The 19,739-nt window shown below is 40.8% G+C and overlaps 1 protein-coding gene across 1 annotated transcript in view; it reads right to left on the reverse strand.

Moving 5' to 3' along the window:
- The window catches only part of LOC122794049 (TLC domain-containing protein 4-B-like), a 745,941-nt gene that overhangs the window by 126,493 nt on the left and 599,709 nt on the right, over positions 1-19,739 (reverse strand). The window contains exon 5 of the mRNA XM_044062170.1: positions 5,399-5,493. Within this exon, the coding sequence (XP_043918105.1) occupies positions 5,399-5,493 (95 nt within the window). The remainder of the gene's footprint in view (positions 1-5,398; positions 5,494-19,739) is intronic.

Below are 19,739 nucleotides of genomic sequence, written 5' to 3' on the forward strand. Positions count from 1 at the left end.
GAAAGAAGAAGCTAAGTTTATTGGAAATAATGAGAAGTGAAAGGCAGTAGATTTAGGAGATTAGATTCAGAGAGGAGAAACCTGGACAGTAGAAAGTGATGAAAAGAGAGATTGATGTCAGGGAGCTCAAAGGGAAATAAAGGAGTGGATGAAGATGGAAGGGAATAAGAAGTGATATTTGGATTTATGGTGTTAAAAGGTAGATGAGATTTGCTGATAGAGAGAAGGTAAAAGGATACAGTGATGGGAGTTAAGGGTGTACATGACAGTATTGTATTCGCCTGATCTATAGATATAGGTAAGATGGTAGAGTTTTAACTTGGTTTGGAGATGTTGTGGAAGGAAAGCTGGAAGTATGTGGAAGTTAGGGTTATACAGAAGGAAACAGAGAAAGTTAAAGAAGATGAGATTCAAGACTACCTTCTAAATTCAGGCTTCCTCTCTGTCCACACAAGAAATAAAACGTCCGGATTAATCTATTTTAGTTGATAAAGTTGCTTCTGCACTCAAATACTTGAAATCAGAAAAAGCACTTAAACCAGACAGCCTAAATAAACGCTGACCTACATAAAAACTCAGTGAGCACCTTGTTCGATCACTTGCTCCTTTCTACCAGAACACTTAACTTGGTCATATCTCAGACCTCTCACTACTAAAAGCTTCCATTACACATATTCCCAAGCCAACAAAGGGCTCATCATACAGATCCCTTTCAGTAACAAGGGCTCAAACTTTTAAAAATACCTTAGTTACTCATCTGGGGTAGAACCTGGAGAAAAGTGTGGAGAATTACCAAGACAGTTTTGTCAAGGGATGCAGTTCCACTGCTCTCTGATCAAGTTCATTCAGTACTAAATATATTGGTCAAAGAGAAGCACGTTAAGTGCCCATGGACTTTAGTATCTTCCACTGATGAAAGTTTTTTTTTACTCTTGAAGTCACATGTTTTGTCCCTCATTTTAATAGATTTATATTCATCAACACCTATGGTTAGCTCTAATACTGCCTTTTCCATACCGTCTCTTTACATTTGTCACCAGTTCTTTTTAATTTAGTTCTAAAAATCTAGAACATTTAATAATATGGATTAAATTACCAATCAGATCATACCTCTAACAACACAAGGTGCTCACATCAAACCTTTAGCTTAGGCAGATTATGTATTTGTTATGTTTACTTCACTAGATGATTCCCTTGTTGCAGTCATAGATAACACAAATACAGTTATTTGTATAACTAAACCATATATTGAGCTAAATTGTGTGACCTCCATTTACTTGCACGAGTAAATGAAACAGCTTACATTCAGTTAATATCACTCAATCTTAAATATTTGAGCGTTTAAGTCTATACTTATAAAATCAGAAACTTTCAATACTCTCACATTTAAAATGATTTCAGAATTGAAGATATGGCCTAACCTTCTATTGTTACTGATGGGGAGGAATTAACATTTTCAAAATGAACATCTTGCCCCAAAGACTGTATTCCCTCTGTAAACTTCCTAACTTTTTGAATAAAAGAGTGGTTCTCTTGCATAATTAAATCAATGTTGCAAATTTCTCTGGAGAAACAGCTTCTATAGAATTGCTTATAATAAGTTATAGCACCCAATTTTAGTAGCAGAAATTCATAATCCTAAATTTGAGGCATTTCTGTAGTGCAAATATACACAATAAACTGCTAGAGGTTGAAAAATATTTCTCTACATATTTGCCTCTGTGAGAAAAATGAAATATGAATGCTTACTGTGAACTGTATCTAAAGAAATGTACAGTATGGATACTATGAAATTATAACAAAAGCCAAAACATGGGCTGTGTCTTCAGTGTATTCCTAAGATATCAAGCACAAGTTTGAGCTCCTTCCAAACAAAGACTGTCCTAATAGAATATACACCATATAACAGGATTACCACATTTGACTGTAAGAAGTTACATACATTGTCCACATCTAAAAGCTGTAAATACTTTGTTTTCACGTAGTTTTCCCCACTACCAACACCACAAACACACACAAACTTCACCTGACAAGCCAAATCAATGATAGTTTAACCGCGATTAAGTGGCAACAAGTGGTCAGTCACTTTCACATACAGACTGCCTCCTTACCCAAAAGATATCCACTTTATAACTGTGTAAACCTCTAATGTCTGATGAAGGTCAAAGTAAAAGAAATAAACTGTCATGTATTTAATTGATAAACACCATACTGATGATAGTTTAAACTTATTACCACAGTGATGTATTTCTGCTTGTTAATTTGACACAAAAGCATAGTATCGCTAACAAACTATACCAATAGCTTTCAACACTGATAATACAAAAGTACTGTCCCCTGCTTTCCGTCAGTTCAGTTCAGATTCAAAAGACATCTAGTTTCTGGATGTGTACACCTCTGATGTTTGACTGTGATCAAAATTTAAGAATGTACGGCCACAGTAAATTATTTTAACTAGTTACTCTCTGACACTTAAAATGTTCTTCCATGACAATGTTTATTGAAGATCACTTAAAACTGATAAATTAATTGTCCTCTGCTTTCACATAAAGTCTACCTCCTCACCTCCCAGTCGCCAAAATTACACCTCACCAATACATATGATGTAAATCTTCCTGGGTTTGATACTTTCTGAGCCTGAAACTACTCTTAACTGTAGTTACAAAGACAAAAAAGGAAAGAAAAATAAAATTGCATTAATCATTGCTGGTACTGTGTGTGTCATTACCAATGTTCATAGATTTATTGGATGTCCTCACACAAAGTCTACTCTAAAGTCTATTGGAACTGGTAGAAATGTCATGTTCAACTACTGTTGGATGTTGTACATGCTGAGAGAAAGTTATCCCTGAAAATCGCAGCATCTAACACTCATGATCTCTGGTCAAATTACTACAGGTCTCTAAATAAGTACTGGCATTAACTGCTCCTAGCACACAATGCCAGCTTTTACCTTACACAGTAAAAGGCCATGGACTGGCAAGCCATGACTGTTTACTATGAGAGTGGGAGGGGAATATGATAACATGACTATATATAGCTTGATATCTCACTCATGGTAGCATTTTCATTTTCTTTTAATACTTTAAGTAATTATTTTATTAGAATATTAATTGTACTAATTAAATACATTTATAGAAAGTGTTTTGAGGCAGGGATTTTTTTATTTTAAAATCATATTTTTATTTAAAAATAAAAATATACCGATAAACCAAGTTAACCCTGCATCCATAGTTCTGTCCTTGCATGTGAATGCCAAGATAAAGCCTTACTGCTGCTACTTCTTCTTTAGCTGCTCCTGTTAGGGGTCGCCACAGCGGATCATCTGTTTCCATTTCTTCCTGTCCTCTGCATCTTGCTTTGTCACACCAACCACCTGCATGTCCTCTCTCACCATATCCATAAACCTTATCTTAGGCCTTCCTCTTTTCCTGTTACCTGGCAGCTTCATCCTTAGCATCTTTTTCGCAATATACTCAGCATCCCTCCTCAGCACATGGCCAAACCAATGTAATCTTGCCTCTCTGGCTTTTTCTCCAAACCTTCCAACCTGGGCTGACCCTCTAATATGCGTATTCCTAATCCTGTCCACCCTCGTCACACCCAGTGCAAATCTAAACATCTTTAACTCTGCCATGTCCAGCTCTGACTCCTGCCTTTTTGTCAATGCCACTGTCTCCAACCCATATAACATAGCTGGTTTCACTACCCTCTTGTAGACCTTCCCTTTCACTCTTACCTGTACTTGTCTGTCATAAATCACTCCTAACACTCTTCTCCACCCACTCCATCCTGCTTGTACTCTCTTCTTCACCTCCCTTCCAAACTTACCTTTACTCTGAACTGTTCATCCCAAGTATTTAAACTCATCCACCTTCGCCACCTCTACTCCTTGCATCCTCACCATTCCTCTATCCTCCTTCTCATTCACACACATATATTCTGTCTTAGTCCTGCAGACCATCATTCCTCTTCTCTCTAGAGCATATCTCCACCTCTCCAGGGTCTCCTCCACCTGTTCCCTACAGACCACAATGTCATCTGCAGACATCATAGTCCACGGGGACTCCTGTCTGATCTCGTCTGTCAACCTGTCCTTCACCATTGCAAATAAGAAAGGGCTCAGAGCTGATCCTTGATGTAATCCCACCTCCATCTTAAACGCATCTGTCAGTCCCACCGCAGACCTCACCTTTGTCACACTACCCTTGTACATATCCTGTACCACTCTTACATACTTACATACATAACACATACATACATACATAAAGCCTTACTGCGACTAAAGAGGTTAATGATCCTTTGGCTTTCATAATAACAGAAAGCAATGAGGAAGAAACAAATGGGAGGGGGCGTTATCGTTCATTTTGTTTACATTTTCTGAAAAAAAATACATATGATGGTATTACCTGCATTGAACAAATACATCGAAAATTATTCCCTAGAAGTTCTGCTTTTATTCTGTTTTGTATACTATTGCATTAAGTCACAAAGTAACAGATATGTACTTAAACACCTTAAAAACTGTTTTGTTAAAGTAAATCAAAATCACGAGGAGCTGCTGTACTACATGGCTGGCATGTACGAAACAGAGGCACTATGATGTTAGTTCTTAAATGTGCCCCAGGTAAGGGTGCTCTGCCCATGATCTGTACAAATGCCTCCAGCAACAGTAAACTCCAGCCTATCTTCCCACACCCCAGTGATGTTAGTGCACATTGCAAATGAATACCGCAGAATGAGTGCATGCGCACATGCGTGTGTGTGTGTTTATGTGTGTGTGTGTGTGTGTGTGTGTGTGTGTGTGTGTGTGTGTGTATGTATGTTACTAAAACAACAGAGGTAAAGTACAACTAAGTAAATACTAAAACTGACATCAGCATTCCTTGCTGTTTATATATCAACCCAATTCTTTAACCCACTTGCTTGCTTGATAAAAAGGTGGGGCAAAATAAACAACAGAAAGGCAGCTTTCATTCTGTCAAATTACCCTATTCTAAGGATAATACAACTAAGTAAATGCTAAACACCCAAGCGGTGGCAGTCCATGGTACATATACATACTGCAGACTGAGTGTGTTAGTAACAAAACAGTGGAACAATACAAATAAGTAAATACTAAAGCTGGCATCAAATTCCTTACTTGTACTCTGTAAAATTTAATTTATTTATTTTTTATCTGACATCTGTAGATCAGAATAGTCCGTTTGAGACAAAGCCCTTTTTCAGCAGAGGCCCCAGGAGAAAAGCTCCAACAGTACAAATATAACTGAGAGATGCATGTTACAATAAATATAACAATACAAATGACCCTGTTGTAGGAAATGTGATGTTTCCCCTTGGTTACTATTACATTATCTTGTCTGCACTTTATGCTGCTTGTTAATGTGCCACTCACCAGTACATAGTAGTAAGCATACAGTACTGCAACATGATGCATTATGAAGTAGACATCTCCAATGATCTTCCAGTACCATAGAATTAGTTGTAAATCTGTAAAAAAGTATTTACATCAAAGTAAAATATTGTTCTCTTCAATAAAAGGTCTTCTGCAACAGCAACAAAGATATTGGTTCAATGAACAAAATGCTTTCAACATACTTTGCATAAGCATACATATAATTTTGCAGACATTAATTATTTCTACAAACCCATTAGGTATACATTGTAACACAATAAGTAAAACATTCTATCACTGACCTGATAACACTACGATAACCCTAGTACCATGTTTTTCTATCTTATTCTGTCACATTTCAACCAGTAAATTGTTGATAATTATGAGGCAAATGAAAAATGTGACTGCTGAAAAACATGCCATCATCACAGCACCTGAGGCTTTATGTTCGGCCATTATAAAGATTTTTATCTTTTGTTTTAATCTAGACATAAGAAAAAATAGCATTTTTGATCCATAATTTACTACCATTCTGATGGTGCTACAAGGACTAGAAGGCATTAATTTATTTTATTGTTTGTTAACCAGAATGGTGGCTTGATCCAAAGCAGGCCATTTTCCACTCAGTACCTACCCCAAAAGAAGATAAAAATGATATCACAATGTAAGTTTAGTACGACGTAAAAACACTGTCATCTAAGTATATAATATGAAAGAACTATATCAGCAAATGAACATATTAAGGAACATGACAATTGTTACACAGTGTAAATGGGTGCACTTAATGCAGAAAAAGGCTTGTGGCTGAGAATCAGAAATGAATAGTGCAATGCATTAGGCAAAACTGCTCAAGGAGTCATGTGCAGAGTGGAACAAATTCAGAAACACTAGTAACATCGTCTTGCAATCTGGCAAAATTGTGAGGTCATCTTCTTATTCTAATGACTGTATAATGATATGGAAATTAGCAATATTATGGTAATGTGGCAGAATTAACAACATGCCAGAGCAATTCAGAAATGTATAAAAATGTGAAATATGGTACAGTCATTAGTAAGTTTGTACACTGTAATTTTCTGGTGAACAGAGACAAAGGCTACACTAAGATGTAAGAAGAGGCATCTGCATTAGCTGAACAGTATATGTTGAGGGATGTACTCACAGCCATTGTCTGAGATGTTGCATGTCATCACACTCTGCTGCACAGAATGATTCAATAACACCTGATATACAATCACCTTCATTACAGTGGCAAAAACAAATGCTATTGTGTGGACATACATACAATACAGGAGCTTGAAGGCATGTACCGTCCTCACATGGAATCCCGAGGGACACATGGAATGCTGATTTCTGTGCACACTAAGGTAGATGTAGCACTGACTATCCTTGTTACAGGGACCTTCCAGTGGTTGTCAAGGGACATGGTAGATGTATCACAGACATCCACATCATGAATACTACATCAGTTTCCTGCTGTTATGCTGCAACATGTAAAGCAACGGGGCTCCTTTGATTCACTGAAAACTAATTTCACTGAATTTCAGAACACACACACCAAATCGCTGAAAGTTCAAATCACTGAAAACTCATTTCACTGAATCACATTTCACTGAATGAAAGTACTGTTGGGCAAATAAAAAGTATATGCCCTTTTCCCCACTGTAGTGCAATCCTGGAGTTAGTATATATAGTTAGGTGGGGTGAGGACACAGTCCCTCACATAGGGGGTTGTGGGGGTCATGCCCCCACCTACTTTTGGTTTTATATTGTTAGCTTTCAGTGAAATGAGATTCATAAATATAAAAGCTACATAGGTGGGGGGGCTATGCCATCCACACTCCCGAATGTGGGGGGCTATGCCCCCCACACCCTCCCAACTATATATACTAACTCCAGGATCGCACTACAGTGGGGAAAAGGGCATATACATTTTATTTGCCCAACAGTATTTACATTCAGTGAAATGTGATTCAATGAAATGAGTTTTCAGTGATTTGAGCTTTCAGAGATTTCTTTTGAGGGTGAATTGAAATTCAGTGAAATGTGTTTTCAGTGAATCAAAGTAGACCCAAAGCAACATATGTAGTTCCCATGGAACACACATGGGACAGAACAACATTATGGGGGCTCCCTACAAAACAGCACATTTCGCTGCAGTCCTATGGGACCAATAACTGCATCCATATCGCCATAAAAGCCGGCCTACATGACATGGTCACCAGCATATCAAAAAGAAGGGAATCTACTTCATCAATTGCTAGTTGGTGTAGGACACACTCAACCAAGACCAGTGGTTCATGTATGGTGACTTTTTACTGGGACATTGTTAGAAAAATATGTATTAATATGTGTGCATTAGTGCCTTTTTAGAAGCCCAAAAAGGGTTAATACATTTATTCTGCTTTATACTGAACAAATCCATATTAATGGCAAATGCTTTCTGACCTTGTATTTTGTCAGCGCAGCTAAAATCTTGTTTATGTCTTAGGAAATGTACTGAGAAGCAGATGGTTTTCTGCTTGATTAGGAAAATAATGAATAGAACAATACTGCTTTCTATAATGTTATTAAACTTAGACAATTAGCTCTGTCTGTGTTATGAGAACATAACCAGCTGTAGGAAGGATAGATAAAGTGGAACAAAGACTGCTTGAAGAATATGAACTATAATCTGTGATTGCTTTGTGCTCGAATGAGTAGAGTACCTTGAAATGTAACACAGCACTGTAGAAATAATTGCAACTAGCTGCCGGTTTCCAAGGCCATGTTATTTTTCCAAAGTTTTCTCATGAATCTAGAAGTGTTATGTCGTATCAGCAGAAAATCATGAGCAACATCTGCTGTGAAAAACAATATTGTAAACTTGTGATTAACTACGTCAGCTTCAGTAGGCAATGTCTTGTAAGAATAGTATAACAATGGCTTCACTTCCTGATTTTAGTTAGACAAACTCTGTATTTTTGCATGCATGTTTTTGTCTCCTTGCTGCAAGAATTAAAGTGCCTTAACCTGAACCTTACGTGTATTGGTCTTTGAAGTTTTTTCCTTTGACAGATTGGTCCTTCAGACCGGAAACCTCCACTTTGACCAGATCAGACAGGCCAGGTGGCTTGAAACCGTACGGGGAAGAAACCACATCGGTTCTTCTTATTTGAAAAGACCTCTGACTGAATTGTCGTCCAAAAGAGGCCAGCCACTGTTCTGATCTGCAACTGAAGGGCGGGTTTACCTCGAACCAGACGATCAATCACGGAGGCTCAGGTAAGGTGAGATTTATCTTTTTCTGTTTTAGATCAGGGACTTGATTTGCATTGTCTGTCAGGGGATTTGTCTTGTACAAGTCAGGGACAGGAAGATTGCAGTCTTGTCATAGATCAGGAAAACAGAATAGGTAAGGCAGTTATTCTAGATAGACTGTGAAAAAGAGAAATCATGGTAGCACGTAAAAATAAGAAGGGTTACGTAACATTTCGAAGATTAGAATAAAATGGGAAATAAGTGCACGAAAAGATCCCAAACTCCGCCATTAACTGAAGATGCGAAATTTATGCAATTACAACGTGCCGATAATGTTAAATACTACTCAAAATGGGTTAATAAGTATGAATTTGATGGTAAATTAGAAAAATCCTTACTTGTTAAACTTGTAAAACAGCTTAAAATTGATTCCAGAGGTCAGGTAAAAAAGCAACGTCAATTAGGGATTCCTCAGGCACACAGGTGGATTGAGGAAGCAAACCGTAGGGAACAAAAGAGTAATAATTCAAAAGCAATGTTTTTAGATAAAGAGGACAATAACTTAGTAATTGCATTGGCCCCTCCACCCCCTCCGCTTCCCTTACCAGAATATGAAGCGAGCGGACAAGCTGGTCCACCCCCACGATATCCTGCTATCCCTGCAAAAGCAACACCTTTTGTTAGAGATCCCGTCGAGACCAGGTCTCGAACACGGGTAGGAAACTCAAAAGGAGACATTGAGTTATATCAAATGGGTAGAAGTTCACAATATATGAGTGAAGAAGAAATATGCCCACTTATAGAAGTACCTAATCCTCTCTCGAACACGGGTAGGAAACTCAAAAGGAGACATTGAGTTATATCAAATGGGTAGAAGTTCACAATATATGAGTGAAGAAGAAATATGCCCACTTATAGAAGTACCTAATCCTCAGGCAGGACAAGAAGGACAGGACCCAACTCTATTAGTTTACAGACCATGGACACCGAAAGATATCCGAAAAGCCACTGAGGGAATTCCCCATCCAAAAGTTAATTTTAGAAAATTTTTAGAAGACCTACAAGTCATGAGGTTAAGTTATAACTTAAACGGAGAGGAAGTAGAAAAAGTAGTCAGACAAATCGTGGGACCAGATTGGCACATGATCAGTGGCAACTGGAATCCCCGTGACGCAGAACACAAACCCCTCCCCCATAGTAGCGCACAACTAGATAACAGAGTGAAAGGTCTTACAGACCGAATCTCTGAGAAATGGAAACCTAGGGCAGACTGGACTTGCATTAATCAATGCATCCAACAAGAAGGTGAAACTGTTGACAGATATTATGCTAGATTATTAGAGTGTTTTAATAACCATTGTGGAATGCAGGTACCTGAAGATCAAACACATGATTCCCCGTATTAGCAGCAGTTAAAGAATGCATTTTTAAAAGGCAGTATTTTGCCTATAAGCAGCTTTATTACAAAGCACATGGTAGATCATCGTACAAGTAGACTACAGTCACTACTTGAATATGCTAGACATGCCGAAAGGCATTTTAACAGTAAAAAGAAAAAGAAAGCCGAAGTATTTTCTGTAGAAGATGGAGCAGAAGTTTATGTAGTACAGTCCGGGAAAAAGGGCAAGAAAAATGCCCAGGGAAACAAACAGTCTGATCAACGATCAGAGGACTTTGAAGGGCGAAATGTGGTAAGAAGGGACACCTGGCAAGGGATTGCAAGAAAAACAAGAAGGCAACTACAGAAGATAAGGAGGGTGAGGACTGACTATATGGTAGTCAGGAATCACTAGAAAGGGATAGTGAAGAAAGGACAAATGAGAATGTGACAGAGGGAGTAGAGGATGTGACAGAAGAAATAGAGGAAGTACAAGAAGTCACGGATAATGAAGAAAATGAAATTTTAGACTTAGCTTTATTGAGCTTGGAACTCTATTTAGCAGACACAAAACCAGAAGTTACACTCCTGGTAGAAGGGAGGGAAGTCACATTTTTTGTGTGACTCAGGGGCATCACGGACCCTGGTACATCCCTCCAAACTGCCAGAGAACTCAGAGTCACCTGATTACATATTAGTGAAAGCAGCTCATGGACAGCTGTATCGGGAGCCCCTCTCCCATAACATTGCAATAACTGATCTTGTTTCAGGATTAACCCAGAAAAGCAAAATTGTCATTTCTGCAAAATGCCCAGTAAACCTCTTGGGCCGAGACCTTACGCAACTGTTTGGCATAGCAGTAGTTCCAACTATGCAGGGTATGGAAGCACAGCGACAAATTGATACTTTTGCAGTGAGATCGGGGGGGTGAAACATTTTATTGGTACAGCCAGGACTTAGTTACGACTGGTCCAGGGGCAGTAACCGAAGAGCTGATGAGCGTTGCCATCAGCAAGTTCCCCTCCCTTGACATTGATAAACAACATTTGTTGCACTGTACTCTGTATTATTGTAGCACATCAGGACCTGATAAGGAATATGAACAAGAGTTGTTTAGAAACCGTGCAAACAGGTTAGTATTATGTAATCTGTACTGGGACATAAAAGGGAACAGTGTAGTTAGCTGTTCAGTACCCCAGGAGTTCTTTGCACTTTATAAATTTAATCAATTACCACATGTAAGCTTAGCCAAGGACAAAAATGTAAAATGGGCAGACCTAGGAGAAAAAGTCATGATATGGGAAAAACAGACAGAGTTAGAGCTGTCAGAACAGGGAGTACAAAAGCAGAAGTTAAATTGGGTAACACAGACACACCCAGCTGTACACTTGCAGTCTAGCAAGGACAGATGATTAGCACTCTTATCAGAAGAGGAAGAAGATGCCTTACAAAGCATACCAGAAACTCTCTGGTCAACAGGCAAATCAAATGTAGGACTTATTCGTACAGCAGGACCAGTTACTATCACGCCAAAGTCAGCATTTAGACCACAAAAGAGACAGTATCCCTTGAGAAAAGATGCAGAGGTAGGAATCAAACCTATTATAGCAGCTTTACTTAAGGAAGGAGTACTGGTGGAATCACCTGATTCACCATGTAACACACCCTTATTTCCTGTTAGAAAAGCAAATGGAGAATGGCGTATGGTCCACGATTTACAAGCTGTAAATGACGCAGTAATACCAAGGGCACCTACAGTGCCAGATCCACACACCCTGTTGAATGATTTGAAACAGCAGAAATATTTTTCTGTGGTAGATATCAGCAAAGCGTTCTTTTCGATACCGATACACCCTGACAACCAACATTGATTTGCATTCACATTTCAGGGGAAAAGGTATACATACACACGACTACCACAGGGATATTGTGAAAGCCCAACAATATTTTCACAAGAAATGGCAAGCAACTTGGCGGGATTTACCCCACCGAGAGGCAGTCAGATTTTACTTTATGTTGATGACATCCTGCTGGCAGCCCCCACCCAGCAAGATTGTAAGGAAGATACTGTAGCATTGTTACAATTTTTAGCTATCCAGGGACATAAAGTAAATAAAAACAAATTACAGTTTTGGAAAAAGCAAGTTAGATACCTAGGATATGTAATATCCAAAGAGGGCAGAACATTAGATGAGGATAGAAAAATAGCGATTTTACAAGCACCGAAACCCACTACCAAGAAGGAAATGATGTCCTTCCTGGGTACGACCAACTTTTGTCGGAGCTGGATCCCAAACTATGCTTTGGAATCTGCACCACTGACCAACTTGATATACAAGAAGCCTATGGCAGCACAGGATTTATTACAATGGACACCAGAAGCAGAATCTGCTTTCTGCAAATTGAAACAGTTGATAGCATCCTCATTAGTTTTAGGATTACCAAACTATCATAAACGTTTTTTCCAAACTGTAGATTGTAAGCAAGGTTATATGACATCAGTGTTAACACAGCAGCATGGGGACAAGCAACGCCCCATTGCTTACTATTCATCACAACTGGACCCAGTGGCGCGGTCATTGCCCCACTGTGTACAAGCAGTAGTCGCAGATGCAATGGCAGTGCAGGCTTTGGCCTCAGTAGTGTTGTTCCACCCTCTCACATTGAGAGTGCCTCATGCAATCGTGATTATTTTACTGCAAGAAAAAGTAGCATATCTTTCTCCTGCTAGGCATCTTTCCTGTATGACTATATTGTTGAGCCAACGTCATATGACAATTGAACGATGTACAACTTTGAATCCATCTACCTTGCTTCCAACTCCTGCAGATGGCACACCGCACAGCTGCCTGCAGGAGACTGAGCAAAAGACACTGCCTAGAAAAGATCTTACGGATGTTCCCTTGGATGATGCTGAGGTGACATATTACATGGACGGCTCATGCAAAAGGGGTCCCACAGGACAGAACCTAGTAGGATATGCAGTAGTCTCTGATACTGAGATTGTAGAAGCAAAATCTTTACCACACAACTTATCTGCACAAGCGGCAGAGCTGATTGCCTTAACACGGGCATGTACCTTAGCAAAGGGTAAATGTTCATAGGTTCATAGGTTGGTATTAGGCTATCAGCCCTAGGGCCTATACAAGCCTAGTCATAACAATTCCCTGGTTATTTCTTCCCACACTATTTACTTTCCTGGACCCCTGTCTAGCAGGGCGACTGACGTGATCCCTGGGGTAAATTTCCTTTCTCCCATCCAATCGTCAAGGTTCCTTTTGAAGAGGACCAAAGAGGCACTCTGCTTGACATGTATGGGCAATCTATTCCAGAGTCTGGGGAGTCTCTGGGTCAGGAACCTATCCCTCCAGCATGTTTTGTTTATTGTGATGACAATGTTTAGATCCCTGGTGCGTGTGGCTCTGAGGGATTGGGATTTCTTTAAGTGTAGCATGTCCAACAGCTCTGGGTTTGACATGGCCTTGTATGTTAAGCAAAGATTGCCTCTGAGTAGACAATATGCGACAGAGTATAGCTGGAGTTTTTTAAGGCGGTCAGCGTAGGGCATCTGCTTTAGGCCTGTGATTCTTTTAGTGAGGTATTTCTGTGGCCTTTCCAGTTGTTGCAGATGTCTTGAGAGGTACATACCAAACAGGGCATTGTATTCTATAATGGGTCTAATGAGGGATGAGTACAGTGGGACAATGACCTCCTTTTTTCTGGATGAAAAGCCCTTAGTGATGAGGTGTGCCACATAGAAGGATTTCCTGACTGTTGTGGCAATGTGGTTATCAAAGGTGAGACCACTGTCCACCTGTGTCCCTAAGTCTCTTATCAAACTTTCGGTGTTTAGTGTACTGCCACCTATATGGTAATTCATGCATACATGTTTTTTCCCAAAGGGGATAACTATACATTTCTTGGCATTGAGCTTGAGCCCATGGCTCTGTCACCAAGCATCTGTTTCTGTAAGGCCCTTTTGTACAGTATCCACATCATTTGGGGATTCAATAATGGCTCCCAGTTTGCAGTCATCTGCAAACTTTGTTATCCAGAGTCCCTTAGTGTTGGCCTGTACTTCAGAAGTAGAAGTGTGAACATTTTTACTGATAGCCAGTACGCTTTCTCTACTGTACATGTTTTTGCGCAACAGTGGAAAAATTGAGGAATTATAACATCTACTGGCAAATCAATCAATCATGTGCAGTTTATTTTAGATCTTTTAGAATCTATTCAGTTACCTCAGAAAGTAGCTATTTGTAAACGCATAGCTCATACCAAGCAACAGGATAAAATTTCAAAATGTAATGCAAGGGCTGATACAGCTGCAAAGCAGGCAGCTTCAGCTTCAGAAGCATTTCTTTTGAATGAGGAATTACAACCTTCTGAGATTTTAGACTTAGAAATGTTAAAAACAATGCAGACACTTACTACGCAAGTTGAGAAACAATGATGGATAAAACAAAGAGCAATTCTCAAGGAAGGGCTGTACATCTCCAAAGAGGGAAAACCGATATTGCCATCTAACTTGTTTAGATATGCAGCTTTGTTGAGCCATGGGCAATGCCATGTCTCAACAGGGGGGATGGTCCAGTTAGTGAACCGAGTGTTCACAACATATGGATTTATAAACTACACTAAAAATTTTTGTTTATCATGTCATGTTTGTAATAAACATCATGCACAAGGGGCGTTAAAGCCCAAGCAGGGGAGTTTTCCTGCATTACCGTATCCGTTCCATACTATCTGTATGGATTTCATAGAACTGAACAAATGCGAAAATAAGAAGTATTGTCTTGTCATTGTAGATATGTTTTCCAAATGGGTGGAAGCTTTTCCGACCAAAAATCCAGACGCAGCTACTGTTGCGAAAACCCTTGTTAAAGAAATTATTCCTAGATTTGGCATACCGGAAAAGATCTACAGTGACAATGGCACACATTTTGTGAACCAAACCATACAACAACTGAGCAAGTTTTTCGGAATTTCTTTGAAAAATCATTGTGCGTATCATCCACAATCTGCAGGGTTGGTAGAAAGGTACAATGGGATGTTAAAAAATAAATTAAGGAAGCTCATTGAGCAAACACATAGAAATTGGGTGTATTGTCTGCCCCTGGCACTGTTGAGCATGAGCACTGTTCCGAATGCAAAGGGATTGACTCCTTTTGAGAAGTTATTTGGGAGGGCATATTATCTACCTCAGTGGAAACCTCTCATGCCTGCAGATTGGGAAGCCGACTGTACACTCGCTGAGTATATGAGGAGAATGTTGAATTCTAAACACCTTTTGCAGTTTAATTCTGTTTCAGATAAGGAACAAACCAGACCATCGGAAGCAGGCACGTGGGTCTGGGTGAAAGTCATCAAGAGAAAAAACTGGACAACACCGAAGTGGGAAGGGCCATACCAAGTGCTACTGTCAACATCCACTGCAGTCAAGATCGCAGAGCGAGCACCCTGGATTCACCTGACACACTGTAAACTGGTTAAAAACTTTGAGCTAGATAAAAATCTTGTTAGTGTTCATAGGTTCATACTAGGCTATCTGCCCTAGGGCATTTATAAGCCTAGCCGGAGTTGTGTGGCTTTCACCACCCCTTAGGTTGAAGAATACTATACCCATTAGTTTGCCGTGCCTCTGTCCAGCAGTGATACAGAGATGATCCCCGGGGTAAACCTACGATCTCCCATCCACTGGTCAAGATTCCTCTTGAACAGAGCCAGCAAGGTGTTCTGTCTCACATGGACCGGGATTCTGTTCCACAGCATAGGGAGTCTCTGGGTGATGAATCTGTCCCTCCAGCACTTCCTATTTATATCCGTGTTGAGGTTTAAGTCTCTTGCTCTTGTGGCTCTGGTGGATTTGGATTTTTTGAGGTGGAGCATGTCCATTAATTCCGGGTTGGACATGGCCTTGTATGTCAGGCACAGGTCACCTCTGAGCAGACGGTATGCGACTGAATAGAGCTGGAGTTTCTTCAGTCGGGCAGCATATGGCATATTTTTGAGCCCCTTTATCCTTTTGGTGAGGAACTTTTGGGGTCTTTCCAATTTCTGTAGGTGTCGGGTAAGATACATTCCGAATGGGGCATTGTACTCAATCATTGGTCTGATAAGTGAAGAGTACAGGGAACAATGACCTCCCTTGATCTGGATGTGAATCCCTTCATAATCAGGTGGGCAATGTAGAAGGTCCTCCTAACCACTTTGGCAATGTGAGTGTCAAAAGAAAGGTTACTGTCAACTTGGGTCCCCAGGTCCCTGATAACCTCTTCTGTGCTTAATGGATTGCCACCTATGTGGTAACATGGGGTTACCTTGTTTTTACCAAAGGGTATGACTATACATTTTTGGCGTTTAGCTTAAGGCCATGGCTCTGGCACCAGTTATCCATTTCTATGAGACCTCTCTGAAGGATATCTGTGTCTGATGGATTTTCAACTATGGCGCCCAGTTTGCAGTCATCTGCAAACTTTGTCAGACACAATCCTCCTATGTTTGCCTGCACTTCTGAAAAGTAGATGCCGAACAAGAGGGGCCCAGGACTGAGCCCTGTGGGACACCGCTTGTGACCGGCTTGGAGTCTGACATGGCACCAGCAACTCTAACCCTGTGGGTTCTGTCCTTGAGCCAGTTTGCAACCCATCTTGTGACATATGGGTTTACATTTAAGCTGGTGAGCTTTTCTATGATACCCGAGTGGGGTATTGTGTCGAAAGCTTTGCAAGGTCAAGGTAGGCTGTGTGAACTGCCTTACCCTCATCAATGGCCTTGGTGACTGTTTCAAAAAGTCGACCAAGTTCAAGAGGCATGATCTGCCCTTGACAAAGCCGAATTGGGTAGGATCCAATGTCTGTAGGTCCCCTATGTCTTTATTTATGAGTTCCATTATGATCCTCTCCATAGCTTTGCAGATCAGGCTTGTTAAGCTTATGGGGCGGTAATTACCAGGGTCCGTAGAAGCACCGCCTTTGTGGAGTGGGACCACAGTTGCCGTACGCCACTCTTTGGGTACGTATCCTGTGGTAAGGCTAAGATTAAACAGCAGCCTTATGTGTGGGTTTAGTTCCTCATTGAGTTTGTGTAGCATACAGCCGGGGACACCATCCGGTCCCATTGATGATGTGTTTTTAGCTTTAGAGAGAGCAGCTCTCACCTGGGCATTTGAGATGATTGGGAGGCTACACTCTGCTGGGATAGATATTTCTCCTTTTGGGGGGAGGGAGGGGAGAAATTTTCACTGAACCTGTCTGCCAGTATGTTTGCAATGTCTGTGGGTTCAGTGATTTTTGTATCATTTTGGACTAATTTTGAGTATATCTGGGAGTTTCCACCCAGATTTCTAACATAACTAAAGAAGGCCTTATGATTGTCTTTTGAGTCCTTGGTGATTTTTCTCTCAAAGTTGGCCTTGGATGATTTTATGAGTGATCGTAGTTTTTTACTAGTATTGATCAGAGATGTCTTCCCTTTTAGGGATTTTGCTCTATCTTGTAGTAGCTTTCTCCTCTTGTTGTAAAGTTTGTTTATGGCTGGGGTCCACCAGATTGGGCGCTTGCCTTTGGTGGAAAGGGTCTTGATTTTATTTGGGATTGCTTGATCCATGCAATCCTGGAGGTGCTCGTAGAAAGCATTTGTAAGGGATTCAGCAGCGTGGGTTGTGGTTTCCAATGGCTCAGGGGCCTTGAAGGATACCACACCAGTCTTAAGAAGTGTGAAGTTGGCTTTTGAGAAGTTCTTCACTGTGGTCTTTTTGTTGGGGGTGGGGCGGATGTGGATCTCCAGTGAGATTAGTTTATGGTCTGATCTCACCAATGAGGGATATACTTCCGGTGTGGAGCATTTTGTCCCCATGTTTGTGATGATCAGGTCTAGTATATTTTCACCTCTTGTGGGAATGGTGACAAGTTGTTCCATAGCATTTGAGTTTATGAACTCCAGGAACCTTTGGGCTAGGGTATTGGGGCTTGAGTAATGTTCCCAGTCTATGTTTGGGTAATTGAAGTCACCCAATATGATGGTGTTTGGAGAGACATTTATACTCTCCAGTGTCTTCAGGAAGGCTGTGTGAGGTTCCTGAGTTTGAGAGGGTGGCCTGTAACATGCTACAAACTGTAGAGCAGTTTTGCCTATGGTTAATTGCACCTGAATGGTCTCTGATGCTTTGTGAGTTGCCACCAGCCTGGAGGTGTGGGTATCCTTGATGAATATGGATACACCCCCTCCTTTTGTGGTATGGTCCGGGTTTTGGGGCCGGAAAGCATGATATGAGGTAAAACCTGATAGTGAGGGGTGCTCACAGGAGCCTTGAACCAGGTTTCAGTCACAGCACAGACATCAATGTTCTTCATACTGAGGAGGGCTTCGAGGGCGTGCATCTTGAGATTTAGACTTCTGGCATTGAGCAGCATTATCCTTAGTTTTTTTCCATTATTGTTTTCTAGGGCGGTGGGTTTAGAATTTGAGCCTTGTCTAAAAAAGGCACTATGTGGGTGGCAAGAGCCTTTGCCAATATCCGGAAACCCAGGGGTGACAGGTGCAAGCCGTCCCTAGCGAAGCAGCGTGGCTTGTCAAGCATGTCATTCCAGGCAGACAGACATTGGATCCCCTTAGAATGACACCAGAAATTAAGCCAATTATTAAAACTGATCATTTTGTCTCTGTATTGTGGCATCATTCTTGGTGAAGGTAGGATACTGCTCAGGGTCAGGGTCATACCAGCCTGGGCTACATAATCTGAGAGCTCCTTTATGTCTCTTTTCATGTAGTCCAGGGAGGTACGTCCAGGTCATTCACACCGGCATGGACAATGACTGAGTCATACTTGTACTTGCTGTGGAGTGACCTGAGTGCTTGTGTTATGTGGCGGATTCTAGCGCCCGACAGGCAGCTTACTGTCACCCTCTCCTTGTTCAGTCTGGTGAGTGGGACGTCAGTGTGTCTGACTATGGAGTCACCTATGACAAGCGTGTCTGGCATTGTGTTTGGCCTTAAGGGCTGTGACTGATTTACACACTGACTTTGTGATCTATGTGTTGCTTGTGTTATGTCATGAGGTGGCAGTTGTTTGGGTGTCTGCTTTGGAGGCCTCTGCTGTTTTGATAGATTTTTGATCAGTGCCTCCATGTATGTCTTTGTGTGTTTATGTGTTTGATTTGTAGTTGTGATAGTTCTATGTGAGACTGGGTTTATGGTGTGTGTGGTTACCTTCTCCTCCTGTCTGGTTTTGCCAGTCCTGAGTTGAGAGAGCTCAGCCTCCAGTTTGGCTATATAGTTGCATCTCTCGCATGTATTTGTGTTTTGTGGGAGGAGGAGAGGGTTGTCTGTGTACATGAGGCAATTGTAACATTGCCTCAATATTCCCAGATTCACCAGCTGAGCAGGAGAGGACGCTAGCAACTGACCCTTTGACATGCTAGAAGAAATGAAAAAATTTGCTGTGTAACTGAGTCAGAAAGGACCTATAGGGAAGTGGGTACTCCAGGGGGTTTTAAGCTAGTGAAGTACTTTGTATAATATAGAAGTGCTTTACCTGACTAAAAAATGCTTTAGGAACAAGTGCTGAGCTTTACAGATAGAGAATAGACTGTTTAGATTACAAGTAGAGCAGTTCTAAGGGAAAAAATGAAGAGCAGACTTTACGGAGCCAGAAATACTTTAACCTTGTTTAACCGGCGCTGCCCGATGGTGCTCTAGTGGCAACTCCGCACTCTATGAGTA

The sequence above is a fragment of the Protopterus annectens genome, chromosome 2.part1, assembly GCF_019279795.1.
Source record: "Protopterus annectens isolate FY-2018-M chromosome 2.part1, PAN1.0, whole genome shotgun sequence".
NCBI classification, from domain to species: domain Eukaryota; kingdom Metazoa; phylum Chordata; order Ceratodontiformes; family Protopteridae; genus Protopterus; species Protopterus annectens.